This window comes from Molossus molossus, unplaced genomic scaffold (assembly GCF_014108415.1).
Source record: "Molossus molossus isolate mMolMol1 unplaced genomic scaffold, mMolMol1.p scaffold_m16_p_16, whole genome shotgun sequence".
Lineage (NCBI taxonomy): Eukaryota > Metazoa > Chordata > Mammalia > Chiroptera > Molossidae > Molossus > Molossus molossus.
Window position 1 is genome coordinate 46613527 of NW_023425351.1, and position 12985 is coordinate 46626511.

Below are 12985 nucleotides of genomic sequence, written 5' to 3' on the forward strand. Positions count from 1 at the left end.
AAATATTTTCAAAGATTATTTAACTGAGCCTGGCCGGTTTGGCTCAGTGGTTGAGCATCGACCCATGCACCAAGAGATCACCAGTTTGATTCCAGGTCAGGGCACATGCCCAGGTGGTGGGCCAAATCCCCAGTGGAGGGCATGCAGGAGGTGGCCAATTGGTGTTCTCTCTCGTCAATGTTTCTAGCTCTCCCTCACTCTCCCTTCCTCTCTCTCTAAAATCAATAAAGAAAAAAAATTTTTTAAAGATTAACCAATAAATGCTCATAATACACTATATAAAATATCAGAATACAGAGCTTTATATAATACTATCTCAGTTTTATTAAAAGTACACATTTAATTTGCATGGTGAAAAGATTAGAAATAATTATACTACGCTGACTTTCTCTGGGTGGTAGAATTAAAGGTAAATTTTATACTCTACTTGTTTGAAATTTCCACATTTTCTACAAGGAGATTATAAGGATAAAAGTGTGTAAGTATAATCTTAAGGAATAATAAAAACTACTATTGTTCACTGTCCCTTACCTGCTTTGTAAAGAATTGAGCTGTTTATTTGTATGTACATTTTTCACCTAGCGGTGTTTCTTTCACATGTGTCTCTTAGTACTGCATATGCTGCTTTATAGAAATCTACCAAATTATTAAAAATTCTTTTACAGCTTATATACTTTTGATATGCGTGCACTGGACACTCCTGTAATGGTGCACATGGATCACGTATCTGCGGTGCTTGATGTGGATTACTGTCCCACTGGGAAAGAGTTTGTGTCTGCTAGTTTTGATAAATCTATTCGAATCTTTCCTGTGGACAAAAGTAGAAGCAGGTATGTTACTACCAATAAACCACTTATGTTTGTTTGGTTTTTCTTTGTCTTGATCATCATTTATCTTTGTTGGAAGGTTGGTTGTAGGTATATGATGGGGCTCATACTGTGGTATTATGACTTGGAGTACCAACTTTCACTGTAGCATCTGGAGGAAATTTACCCATGAGAAATAATGATAATTACAGGATCATGGTGGTGTTGCTCACGCTCAAAGCTATGACCACCTCCACTTTAATACAATTACATTAATAATCTTGAAATTTAAAAAGGAAATATAAATATTCTCTCTAAATGTAACATACACACACACACACACACACACACACACAGTAGATGCATGCATATATATACGCACATATACTTTGTTGAGTGGCCTGGTCTTTCTTGATGGAGTTATAATTTAGCAGGGAGAAGGTGAACTTGGTGGAAGAGAATGAGGAATAATTGGAACAATAGAAAAGGAAAGGACAAAAATGGGTAGAATCAGGGAAAGGAAAGAATAGAGAACCTGTATAACGAGGGTGGGAGGTGATCCGTGCTAGAGGACAGCAGTTTTACTCAACTTCATTACATGTAGCAGAGAATTTTTCTGGGATCCTTCCTTCAACTTAAAAAAAAAAATCTAGATGGCATTCAGTTGGTATTATTACTACAACAGGTGGAGAAAGATCACCACTTAGTGCGGTGATGAGAATTTTAATCATTACTCGTGATCACAACTGGCCTAGCTTCTACACAGTGCTGAAGGTTTCGGAACCTTTTGAAAGAATGCTGTTCATTTTCAAAGGCATATCGTGTTCTTCTCCTGACTCACCATCTTTCCATTCCAGTAGGGCTAGGACTAAGAACTTCTGAGTGAGGTGCCTAGAGTACAGAATTCAAGGAGTTACTCATTCTCAGGGCTCTGCAGGCATCAACCCTGTATCTGCACAACCCTGAGAGAGAGCACCGCTTTAAGAGTTTACAGTGGGGGAATGTCCGGCTCGCAGGCCGTATGAGGCCTGCAAAATCAACACCAGCTAACATCATACACCTCATCAAATTAGCCTGGCCAAATATGCTGGCCAATTTTTAAGTTGATAATTTTGTGTGGCCCACAAATGATGTTATAAATATCCAAATGGCCCTTGGTAGAAAAAGGTTCCCCATCCCTGTAGTAGGCACCTCATTTGCCTCACTCTGTACTCAGTTCTGTCTTTCAGACAGACCCTCCTCCTGAGAGTGGAGCAATTCCTCCATACCTTCTTTGGTTGTAGCCAGTCTGTTTGCCTAGATCTTTGGTGTTTTTACTTATATAGTTGCATCATTCCTTCAGGTTGAGAAAGCCATATTGATTCCTGAAGCACCTTATATCATCAGTGATTGCCAACAAAATACTTGCCATCATCACTGTGTTTAATTAAATCAAAAGCATACTGACTGGAGTGTTTGGTGACTTTGACAGTCATTTCATTTCCAAATCTTCATTCCATCATCTTCGTTGCAGAACTCTGTGTTAGTTTTTATATGGCTGTTGCAACTAACTTGATATTATAAACTGTCGTGAATGGTTGTTGGGATTCTTTTTTTTTTTTAATCCTCACCCAAGGATATTTTTTTTTCTTTTTATAATCAGATAGAGTGTGAGGGAGGAAAAGAGAGAGAGAGGGAAACATTGATGTGAGAGAGAAACATCAATGTGAGAGACATACACATCGACTGGCTGCCTCCTGCACGACCCGACCAGGGCCAGGGGATGAATTGTAACCGAGGTATGTGCCCTTGACCAGAATCGAACCCATGACTCATTGGTCTGCGGGCTGAAGCTCTAACCGCTGAGCCAAACTGGCCAGGGTTGTTGGGATTCTTTAGTCAGGCCCAAGGCAAGCCTGATAATTTACATTCTGCTCACCTCGGGAAAATATTAAGAATCAAGAGAATGTAGCCCTTCATCATTGCTTTGCACCAGAACCTCCCAAGGCAGTAGGACAGTATTTTTCCAACAGGATGGATAAGTAGACACACAAAAGATGGTAAAGGAACAAAGAAAAAGTAAGAAATGGGAATGTTTAGGCACCTATAATCCCAAGGGCCTAGCAGCTAAATTCAATCTGAATTTTTCCAAAGCCAATGTGGACAACTAAATGCAGGTCTAGCTAAAAAAGCTGAACTTATTCTAAAAGTGTATGATGTGAGGTGTTCTTATACCTCATTTTCAGGGAATTGTCTGCTGATATTATTTGGGGATTTTATAATCACAGTCTTAATATGTCTTACTTCCTATTGGGTTTAGATATAAATGGTATTCCCTTTGACCTTTGCCTTTATTTGCTTGAAAGCTAGTTCTAATTTGTTTCTGTGTCTGCTCTAGTTTCCTAACATTGCACATCAAATAACACAAGTAGTGCTTTGGATGATGTGTATTTTAAAAATATTTTTTGCCCAGCCAGTGTGGCTCAGTGGATTGAGTGTCGTCCCGTGGACTGAGAGGTCCAGGTTCTATTCCTGGTCAGGGCACATGCCCAGGTTGTGGGCTTGATCCCCAGTAGTGGGTGTTCAGGAGGCAGCCGATCGATGTTTCTATCTCTCCCTTCCTCTCTCTCTAAAAAAAATCAATAAAAACATTTTAAAAAATAAAAATATTTTTTTTCAAAAGACCTTAAAATTGTTAAGGTATATTTTTAAAATAAATTTTGAGTAGATTTTTTTAGAACTACAGTTAAACCAATATTTGAAAATAGGCTTCTGTTGGGATTTCATGCAATATTTACTAAGAAACCAAGTAAATCAGTTGCATTCACATGGAACAGTGCATTTCTGCCATATGTCTCAGCATGAACATACCTAAAAATTAAGAACTCTGCATAGTTTACCAAGAAGGAGGACTCCAAGTTGGTTAAGTGACCAGTCATTGGATTTGACTGGTCTAATACATGAACGGGTTATTTTTAACGGTTACCAAAGCCTGCTTGAATTTCCTACTATTTAAATTCTTACATGGCTGTGGGGAAAAAGGGGCCTCTTAAATATGTAGAGATTATAAGAATTGTCTTGTAAAAGCAGAGCATTGAGAGGATAAGAAAAAACAGTATGTCTCATCTATTTTTTAAAATTTTAATAGGATGTTCTTTCTAACCATTTCCCGACTTTTAGAGGTAAATTTATTATTGTTTATGTACCTGTGCCTTCAAGAACTCAAAACATGTCTTTTAGAAACAGTTTAAAAGTCTAGTTTTGTGAATGTACTTCAGAGATTCTTCTACAGATGTGAGCTCTATTTGACTTGGTCGTCATGTATAGGTTTTCTCTTAATGTGCAGATTGCTGAGTTTATTTCCTACTTCTCACATAGTCTGCAATTGAAATCATTTTTAATTCAGATATGGAAAATTTATTTCTCTACGAGTCTTGTCTTATTTTTTCTGACTTTGTCTTTTACTTGCTTTTTAATACTCTTCTTCACACTTCCCAAGATAGGATCTTCTATGAATTCACTTAGCATGTTTCACAGCCTTTCGGAATAGGTATAAGATTTGACATCTCCATTTATCGGATGATTCTTACCTCAACTCATCAGCACTTCTATAGCCCTCCCTTTTCACTCACACATGTTAAATCGACTCTCACTTCAATTAATTAGGCTTTTTAAACAATTTTACCAAAACAAAAATCAAATATGAGGACCAACATATCAAGGTGTGCTCTTTGAATGCCATTGCATTTATTTTGTTTTCCTGTAAAATAAAAAAAAGTATGATGATTGACTAGAATTGATTTGAGGGTGAGTGGAGACTTAAAAATCAGTCCATTTTTTATTGTTACAAAGTTCTTCAGCTTTAACGTATTTTATTTGTGTTATATACCTTCAGTTATTTGAACATTTTTGGGCATCTAGTTTTGCTTAGTTTGTATTTTTTTTAATTGCACTGTAACTTCTCTGAGGAAAGGAATAATTTTTAATTCCCAGCACTTAACATTGAATCTTGTTAGTTTGGTTCAATAGAAATATATTAAAATGATTTGAATTTCTTTATACTCTCTTTGGACTCAAAAATGGTATTCTGATACTTGCCTAGGCAGCGATTCAAGAAAATCTGTACTAAAATCCTAGGGGTTTTAACTTCATTCCTCTTCTATAGGGAAGTATATCACACAAAGAGAATGCAACATGTTATCTGTGTAAAATGGACTTCTGACAGCAAGTACATTATGTGTGGATCTGATGAAATGAACATTCGTCTTTGGAAAGCTAATGCTTCTGAAAAATTGGGTGTGGTAAGAGACCCCATTTTCTTTCATTGTCAAGTAAAGCTGGCTTCTAACTTTATTGAATATCATTATATTATAAAGAGAATTTATTTGAAATACTTTTAGGTATTTTGATCAAATTGACATAGTTGTAATAAAAAGAAATGTGAGAACCAAAACAGACAAGGCTATATTGAAATCTTTTTTTCAGGTCAAAGGTGTCTTCAGAGGCCTTTGTTAACACAGATGTTTGATAATATTTGAGCCTTCTTGATTCTTTGTGTTTTCCTTGAAGTAGGGAAAGAAGATGTAGGGACTATAAGCTCAGAATTTAGAACACCTATTTCTTCTGGTAGTCGGCAGATTAAAGGCTGCAGGTCCCTGCGAGATCTTTTGATATTAAAGACATAGTGAAACTCTTAACTTAAAAGAAAAAAAATACAGAAAGCTTCAGACTTGAGAAAAGATTCATTGAAAATATAACAAATATTATCATTGGCTAGCTGCCTCTGGGTTGTGGGATTATGGCTATTTTTGTTCTTGATGTTTTTCTAAATGTCTCATGTTTTATCTAAGAAACATACAGAGTGTTTTTTATCAGGAACATACTAAGTTTAAGGACAGGTTAAGGGTGAGTTATTTTCTGCCTAGCCCTGGTAGGGAAATCACAAGATGATAAGCAGTAATTAAAGACAATTCTGTTTAGGTTTAATGATTGCTAAGTATTATACTCTGCCCAGGTTTCAGTTCATGATTAAATCTTTCTCAAAATCTTATCATCCTTTACATTGTTAAACAAGTGCTAGTTATTGTAGAATCGAACACTTACTCTTTTTTGTTTCAGTAGTTATTTCTACAGAAAAAAAAAACAAAAACAAAAAAAGAAATAGTGCTTAATTAAGGCGGTTCTCTATTATTTATGCCTAAGGAAGGTCCAGCTCAGTGCTCCCCTAGCACTGCTGCTTTTCACTTGGTGGCACTTGTCTGCATTGTGGGCAGGCTGCCTAAAAGGAAATTCAGCGCTCGCAGAGCTGGCCCTACTGACATGACCTTGCAAACAGTAGAATTACAGTGGCAGTTTTGGTTGCGTGTCATAAAAGTGTAGTTTTGGGGGAAATTTTTGCGTCCTCCTAGCTTTGTTATTCTGAAACTAAACAAAGAACACACTGTCTATTAAAATATCAAAATGGCATTGTTTCAGCTTACATCACGAGAAAAGGCAGCCAAAGATTATAACCAGAAGTTGAAGGAAAAATTTCAACATCATCCTCATATAAAACGTATCGCTCGTCACCGACATCTACCAAAATCTATCTACAGCCAGATTCAAGAACAGCGAGTCATGAAAGAAGCTCGGCGACGGAAGTATGTTTTGGGGCATTTGACTCTATCTCAGTACCTTTTTTCTGACTTATCCCCCTCCCCCCAATATCACCAAAACCTGCTTTTGAAGGGAAATTTCTAATAACCTATTTTTGAGAATATGTTTAAAGGGCAGACAATGAAAATAACTTTTATCAGAATAAGAAAATGTTTCTGCTCATCCTGGAGAACTGTTCTAATCAGATAATGTTTTCTTTAAATGATTTCTAATTTAGCTAGAATTAAGAGGTATTGTGTGTTCTCCAAGATAGATAATGCAAAGAACTCATAGTGCACACTTCGTAAATAAAAATTTTTCTAATTTGCCTCATCATAACATCTAGAATCTAACATTTTGACTCTTAAGCAGAACTTGTCACCACTGTTTCCCCTGTGGAATATTCTCTTCCTTGCAGTTCTTGAATTCATGCAAAGTATTGTAGAAATTCTAAAATGGAGCTCATTTAAAAAAATTTTTTTTAATTGATTTTTAGAGAGAGAAGAAGGGAGAGAGAGATAGAAACATCGGTGAGAGAGAACATCAATTGGCCACCTCCTGCATGCCCCCCACTGGGGATCGGGCCCACTACCTGGGCATGTGTCCTGACTGGGAATCGAACCAGTGACCTCTTGGTGTATAGGTCGAAGCTCAACAACTGAGCCACACCAGCTGGACAGAGCTCATTTTTTTTTAATGATACTATAGCCCTGGCCTGTTTGGTTCGGTGGTTAGAACGTTGGCCCACAGACCAGAGAGTCCCGGGTTCAGTTCCTGCTAAGGGCACATACCTCGGCTGCAGTTTGTTCCCGGCCCCAGTTGGGGTCATGTGGGTGGCAACCAATTGATGTGTCTCTCTCACATTGATGTTTCTTCTGTCTCTCTCTCTCCTTCTCTCCCTTCTGCTCTGAAGATAAGTGCAAAAATGTCCTTGGGTGAGGATAAAAATAAAAAGTAACTCTTAAAATGATACAATGCAAATGATTATTTTTCTGTCTTTGGATGACTGTTGGGCTTGAGTTGCTTTTTGTATTTTAACAACTGTGGCACATTTTTTAACTAATAAAGGACACTGGTTTGTAAGATCAGTAGCAAGTAATTAGCTTAACAGAACTTTATTTCTAGCTACTTTTTACCTAATCTCATTGTGAAAACTTTTTCTATAAATGGTTTTCCAGTGAAAGAAAATGCTTTGTGATTTTTCTGAGTAAGTTTTCTTTGGTTAAGATGATTTCTTATAAACTTGCTTATATTTTATATATTTTGTCTTATTTCCAGGGAAGTGAATCGTCTCAAACATAGCAAGCCTGGATCTGTGCCAATCGTGTCAGAGAAGAAGAAACACATAGTAGCAGTTGTGAAATAATGTTTGGTATTCCTACCAATACTGATGTATCATTATTTGTTACATTTTGATTTGCAAACTCTACAAATAAAAATACAGTTAATCCTTGAACAACATGGGTTTGAATTGGCCAGATCCACTTATATGAAGTTTTTTTCAATAAATATACAGTTGGCCCTTAGTGTTCCCAGGTTGTGCATCCATGGATTCAACCAACCTTGGAACAAAATAGTTTTTTCTATTTGAGGTTGGGAACCCTTGAATGCGGAGGGCCGACTGAAGCTATATGTGGATTTTCGACTGCTCATGGGGTCGGCGCCCCAGTCCCATGTTGTTCAAGGGTCAGCTGTACTGGCTCTAGTATACTAGACAGTTTAGTTATATGTGTAACTTTATCATTGCTCACTTTGGCTACCCTGAAAAATTATCTTTTGAAGGTGGCCTGGTTGATAAAACTATCCAACATTTTATCCTTGATCTGCTTACTTATTTCATTGAAGAATACAGAGCATTTGCAAACTAACTTATTTTTTCTGTTAGGAATTACAAATATACTTTCACTCTAATGTATTATTGTAGACACTATACATTTGATTTATATTTTAGACCAAACATCTCTTGTATTACCTTTAATGTTACTTTAAGTAATTATTGCAATGATTCTTCCTAGGATTTTACATAACACATAGAAAAATTATGTCAGTATTTTTTTCAATTAAATTTCTTTTTTATGCTTTATATTTGGCCTTTTGAGACTTTTCAAGATGATCAGCCTGCATTTATGTAAATTTAATAAATGATAATTATAATTTATGGTCAAGTCACAATAATAAAACATTATTTTTCTCAACATGGTAACTTTGATCCATTTTTGCTAAACCATTTCTCTTCAGTCTCACTAAGTCGTCAATAGTTGTGTGTGACATAGGTGGGGTTTTTTTTTTAATCATCAGCGTAGTAAACTATTATAAATATATATGTATAAACCTACATTTTAGAAAACTTTAAATAAAGAAGACATTTAAAATCCAAAGGAAAAATGTTTAAGCATATATATATTTGTAGTGAAAATATGAAGAAATGCACAGAGATGGTAAAGATAAAAATGAGAAAGGGAGGAGGACACAGTTTGCGTGGGAGACACAAGAGACTTTAACTCTTTTGGCGAGGTTTATTTCTTAAGCTCTGTGTTCATTCTATTATTTGTTAGGCCTTCTTGGATATCTTAAATATTTCATCATCTTTCTAAGAGATCAATGATCTATCTTTTAATCCTTATGATCTGTTGTAAGCCTCAAATTACTTGACTTTCAAGATGAACTAAGTTCTCTTGTGGACCTATACTGCTATTTGGGTGTGATTTCAAAGAAAATACTGATCCATATACATGAGCATGTGTTTAAGTCCTTTAGAAAGATGCCTAAAGGAGGTAAGACAGGCAAGGGATTCATTAAAGGGAACTGTCTAAAGGATGAAGAGGAGGGTGCAGGAATAGGCCGGCAGAGCCTCCCGTCTGTACCGAAGGCTTGACTCCTGTGAGAGGAGAGCCCCAGACCGCAGTGCAGTTCTAAATAAGGTTGGGCCAGGCTGATGGGATGTCCTCAGGCCAAAGTAGCTTGTCACAGGATTCCTATGTTGTACAAGAACAGGCCAGCGCTGGTACCTTCACTGCTCAGTCGGTGGCCAGGAGCAGCCCTGAGGAAGCGAGGCCCTGTGGAGATTGCAGTGGGGAATCCAGGGGGATGGCAGCCTGGACTCGGTCGGCTGTGCTTTCTGCAGCCAGTTCTCTTGTGGGAATTCTAGCAGAGCATATCTGTGGCTGCACCCCTACACCATCCAGATACACAGACAAGTTTGGGGAGCAAATCTCCCATGATTCCCCATGTACCTCTTAGAAGAAAGCGTTTGGTTGGGTGATTGGTATCCCGTCAACTGAAGAACCAAAAACTAGTGCTCATCAACTCTATCTTCCATCATTTTATCTCCTTAGCAGGTCTTTGTGGCTTACCTAAAGCTGTGACCCAAACATACCCTTCGCAGGCTGGGGTTACGACTAATACCTTTTCACAGTTGCAGTGGAGCAAAGGAATACCAATAGGCACCAAATGGATGGCCTGTATTCTGCACATATTTCTCCAATCCCCCCACTCCTGCTGATCAAAGTCAATTTTCCCTGCTGGGAGGGTGACTGCTCTTTTAGTCTTCTGGTCCCTGGATGTAAGTACAAAGTACCCTGGTAACAGCATGTGGTTTTTTAGAACTTTGCTGTGTTCCCTAGCAAGAGTGTGCCCCCTTTGGTGGTGAATACTTTCAACCCTGCAGAGCCCAGAGTTTTAGGAATGGACAGCAGAGTACTCCAGTGGATTACTGGAAGTGATGGTAATTGGAGCCATTCCTCTCTCTGGGTCCTTGGTCTGATATAAAGTTTGTGATACTATGTATATACTGCATCCCATAGGGTGGTACTCTATCCTTTCAACTGGTGCTTAATTGTGTCTTTAGTAGGCCACTTACTAATCTATGAGACTGCATATTTGCATGTTTGCGATATGACCAGTGGGTCCTATGGTTGGGCTCACTCTCCTCGTTTGGTATGAAGCAGGCCCCCTGGATGAACACTATGCTGAGTGGAATTCATGCCTGTGAATTAGTTATTCCATTAATGCCCAGATAGTGGTGCTGCTGAGGCTCTGTGGCTCTGGGATCTGGGAATACCAGATGAAGATGAATCGCTGGCCTTTCTAGGATCAAAGGGATCCAATGTAGTCAAATGACACCAAGTGGTGTGTTGTTCTTCTAAAGGAATGGCGTCATGCTGCAGGCACAGTATTAGTCTCTGTTGCTGACAGGTTGGACAGTCAGACACAATAAGTAAATCAGCTTTAGTAAGTGGGAGTTCATCTGTTGAGCTCATCCATAGCCTCTTTCTCTGCCAGAAGCCATTCCATCCTTGTGCCCATGTGTCTCTTCTCTTACAGGCTGGCTAATGTCAACTGATGAAGTCATTTTGTCCACTTGTTTCTTCAATGCTTCTTCTATGGTAGATGCTTTCTGGTGGCATGAACATGTTATTTTAAAAATGTACTCATGGCCCTGGCCGGTTTGGCTCAGCGGGTAGAGCATCAGCCTGCGGTCCAGAGAGACCCAGGTTTGATTCCCGCTAAGGGCATGTATCACGGTTGCAGTTTGTCCCTGGCCCTGGTTGGGTTGTGTGGGTGGCAGCCACTCGATGTGTCCCTTTCATGTCAATGTTTCTCTCTCTCTCTTCCTCTCTCTCCCTCCTACTCAATCTGAACAAAAAGTGGAAAAGTGTCCTCGGGTGAGGATAAAATAAATAAATAAATAAAATAAAAATGTACTCATGGCCCTGGCCGGTTTGGCTCAGTGGTTAGAGCATTGCCCTGCAGTCCAGAGAGACCCGGATTTGGTTCCCACTAAGGGCACATACTTCAGTTGCAGTTTGTCCCTGGCCCTGGTTGAGTCTTGCGGGAGGCAGCCACTCGATGTGTCCCTTTCACATCAATGTTTCTCTCTCTCTCTCCTTCCCACTCTATCTGAAAAAATGGAAAAATGTCCTTGGGTGAGGATGAAAAAAATAAAAGTACTCATGTCCACTACCTCATGCCCAACCACATACCTTTACCCCAGACCTTATCTCTGATCTAGCCATTTTCCTTCCACACCCTGACCAGAGGGACAGCCATTGGCCACAACCCGGAAATTTCACCTAAAATCACTTCTACATAAAATGATGACCAGGTACATTGCTTACGAATCTGCCCACTGGGAAGATTTCCCCCTCATCACTGTCTTTCAAGACTTCCCTTTACATACCTATAATGTAATCACTGTCCATTTGCATCTTACACACTCAATTTGTAGATTTGAACCAAGCCAACCAATCCATTGGTGAACTAAGCTTGAGCATCATCTTTCTTCAGCTGGTTGTACCTACCCTACTGCTGTAGGTGCAAATGGTAGGAATGGCACTGATGCAACTGTGGTGGGTGACATGGAGATCATTGCTACCTGCCCACACAGCTTACTCATGCCCTATGGTCTTGATTGGGCTTAGTGTCAGATGTTCCATTTTTAAATTCTGATGGAGTGCTTCTGAGTTCATACAAATTTATGTCTTGATGGGTCTGAGTAAATTAGATTATAATGAGCAGTTCTGGACACATGGTTACCTGGTACTCATGGTCAGGCATGCTGTGTCTACCAGAGCTAAGTAACATGCTATTTCTCAAAAATTATAATTCTCTGTCACAGATGGTGGGGCCATGTTCTGGAATCCTAGTCTTATGATGTGATTCTCCCATTGGGGCTTGCCATATACTCCACACTGCATCTTTGCTCACCACCAATGCTTCCTATATGGTCTGCTAATCTTGTGGCCCATGCTGCAGGGCTGCTTGCACCATAGCCTAGACCTGCTGCAGAGCTATTTCCTGCTTTGGGCCCCATGCAAAACTGGTAGCCTTCCATATTACCCAACAATATCCAGAGCAGTAAGTATTCCTAGGTGTGACATGTGTTGCCTGCAGAACTCAAAAGGGCCTACCAAGCTTCCAATGCAGTAAGTAGCTACATTTTGGAAGAGTTCTGGTGGCATTCCCCTGATTGCTGCACCTCTAAATAATGGCAGGTGGCTGAACCTTTATAGGATTGACCTCATGTGTATTACCAATGTTTCCAGCACACTCGCCGTCTCTTGCTTATTTTGTTCAATCAGCAGACATCATCAATGTAATGAATACATGTCATGTTCTTTGGACTATGAGAAAGTACAAGAAAGTTAACAGCTCTAGGGAAAAATTAAATATATATTGTACATTTCATGCAAATGTGAACTGTTTCTGATCCTCTTTCTAACTAGAACAGAAAAGGTATTTGCCAAATCAATAACTGTACACAATGTACTTGAGACCTAGCAATGATACTATGTCTAGCACAGCAACTGATCGGGGCTTCTACTTTCAACCATTTACAGTGGCCTACATTACAGTCATTCTCCAGAATCCATCTGACTGGCAAATCAAATGGAGGTATGAAAAAGATCACACCTTCTCTCCACCCCCATCTTTTTTTTATCCTCACCTGAGGACATTTTTCCATTTTTTGTACAGATAGAGTGGGAGGGAGAGAGAGGAAGAGAGAGAGAGAGAAACATCGACGTGAAAGGGACACATCGAGTGGCTGCTACCTGCACGACCAATCA

At 39.0% G+C, this 12985-nt stretch overlaps 1 protein-coding gene across 1 annotated transcript in view; it reads left to right on the plus strand.

The window, feature by feature from the left end:
• DCAF13 (DDB1 and CUL4 associated factor 13) overlaps positions 1–8459 on the plus strand; it is a 30821-nt gene extending 22362 nt beyond the window's left edge. The window contains exons 8-11 of the mRNA XM_036264385.1: positions 666–830; positions 4951–5086; positions 6261–6424; positions 7698–8459. Of these exons, the coding sequence (XP_036120278.1) occupies positions 666–830; positions 4951–5086; positions 6261–6424; positions 7698–7785 (553 nt within the window). The 3' untranslated portion in view covers positions 7786–8459. The remainder of the gene's footprint in view (positions 1–665; positions 831–4950; positions 5087–6260; positions 6425–7697) is intronic.
• The last annotated feature ends 4526 nt before the right edge of the window (positions 8460–12985 follow it).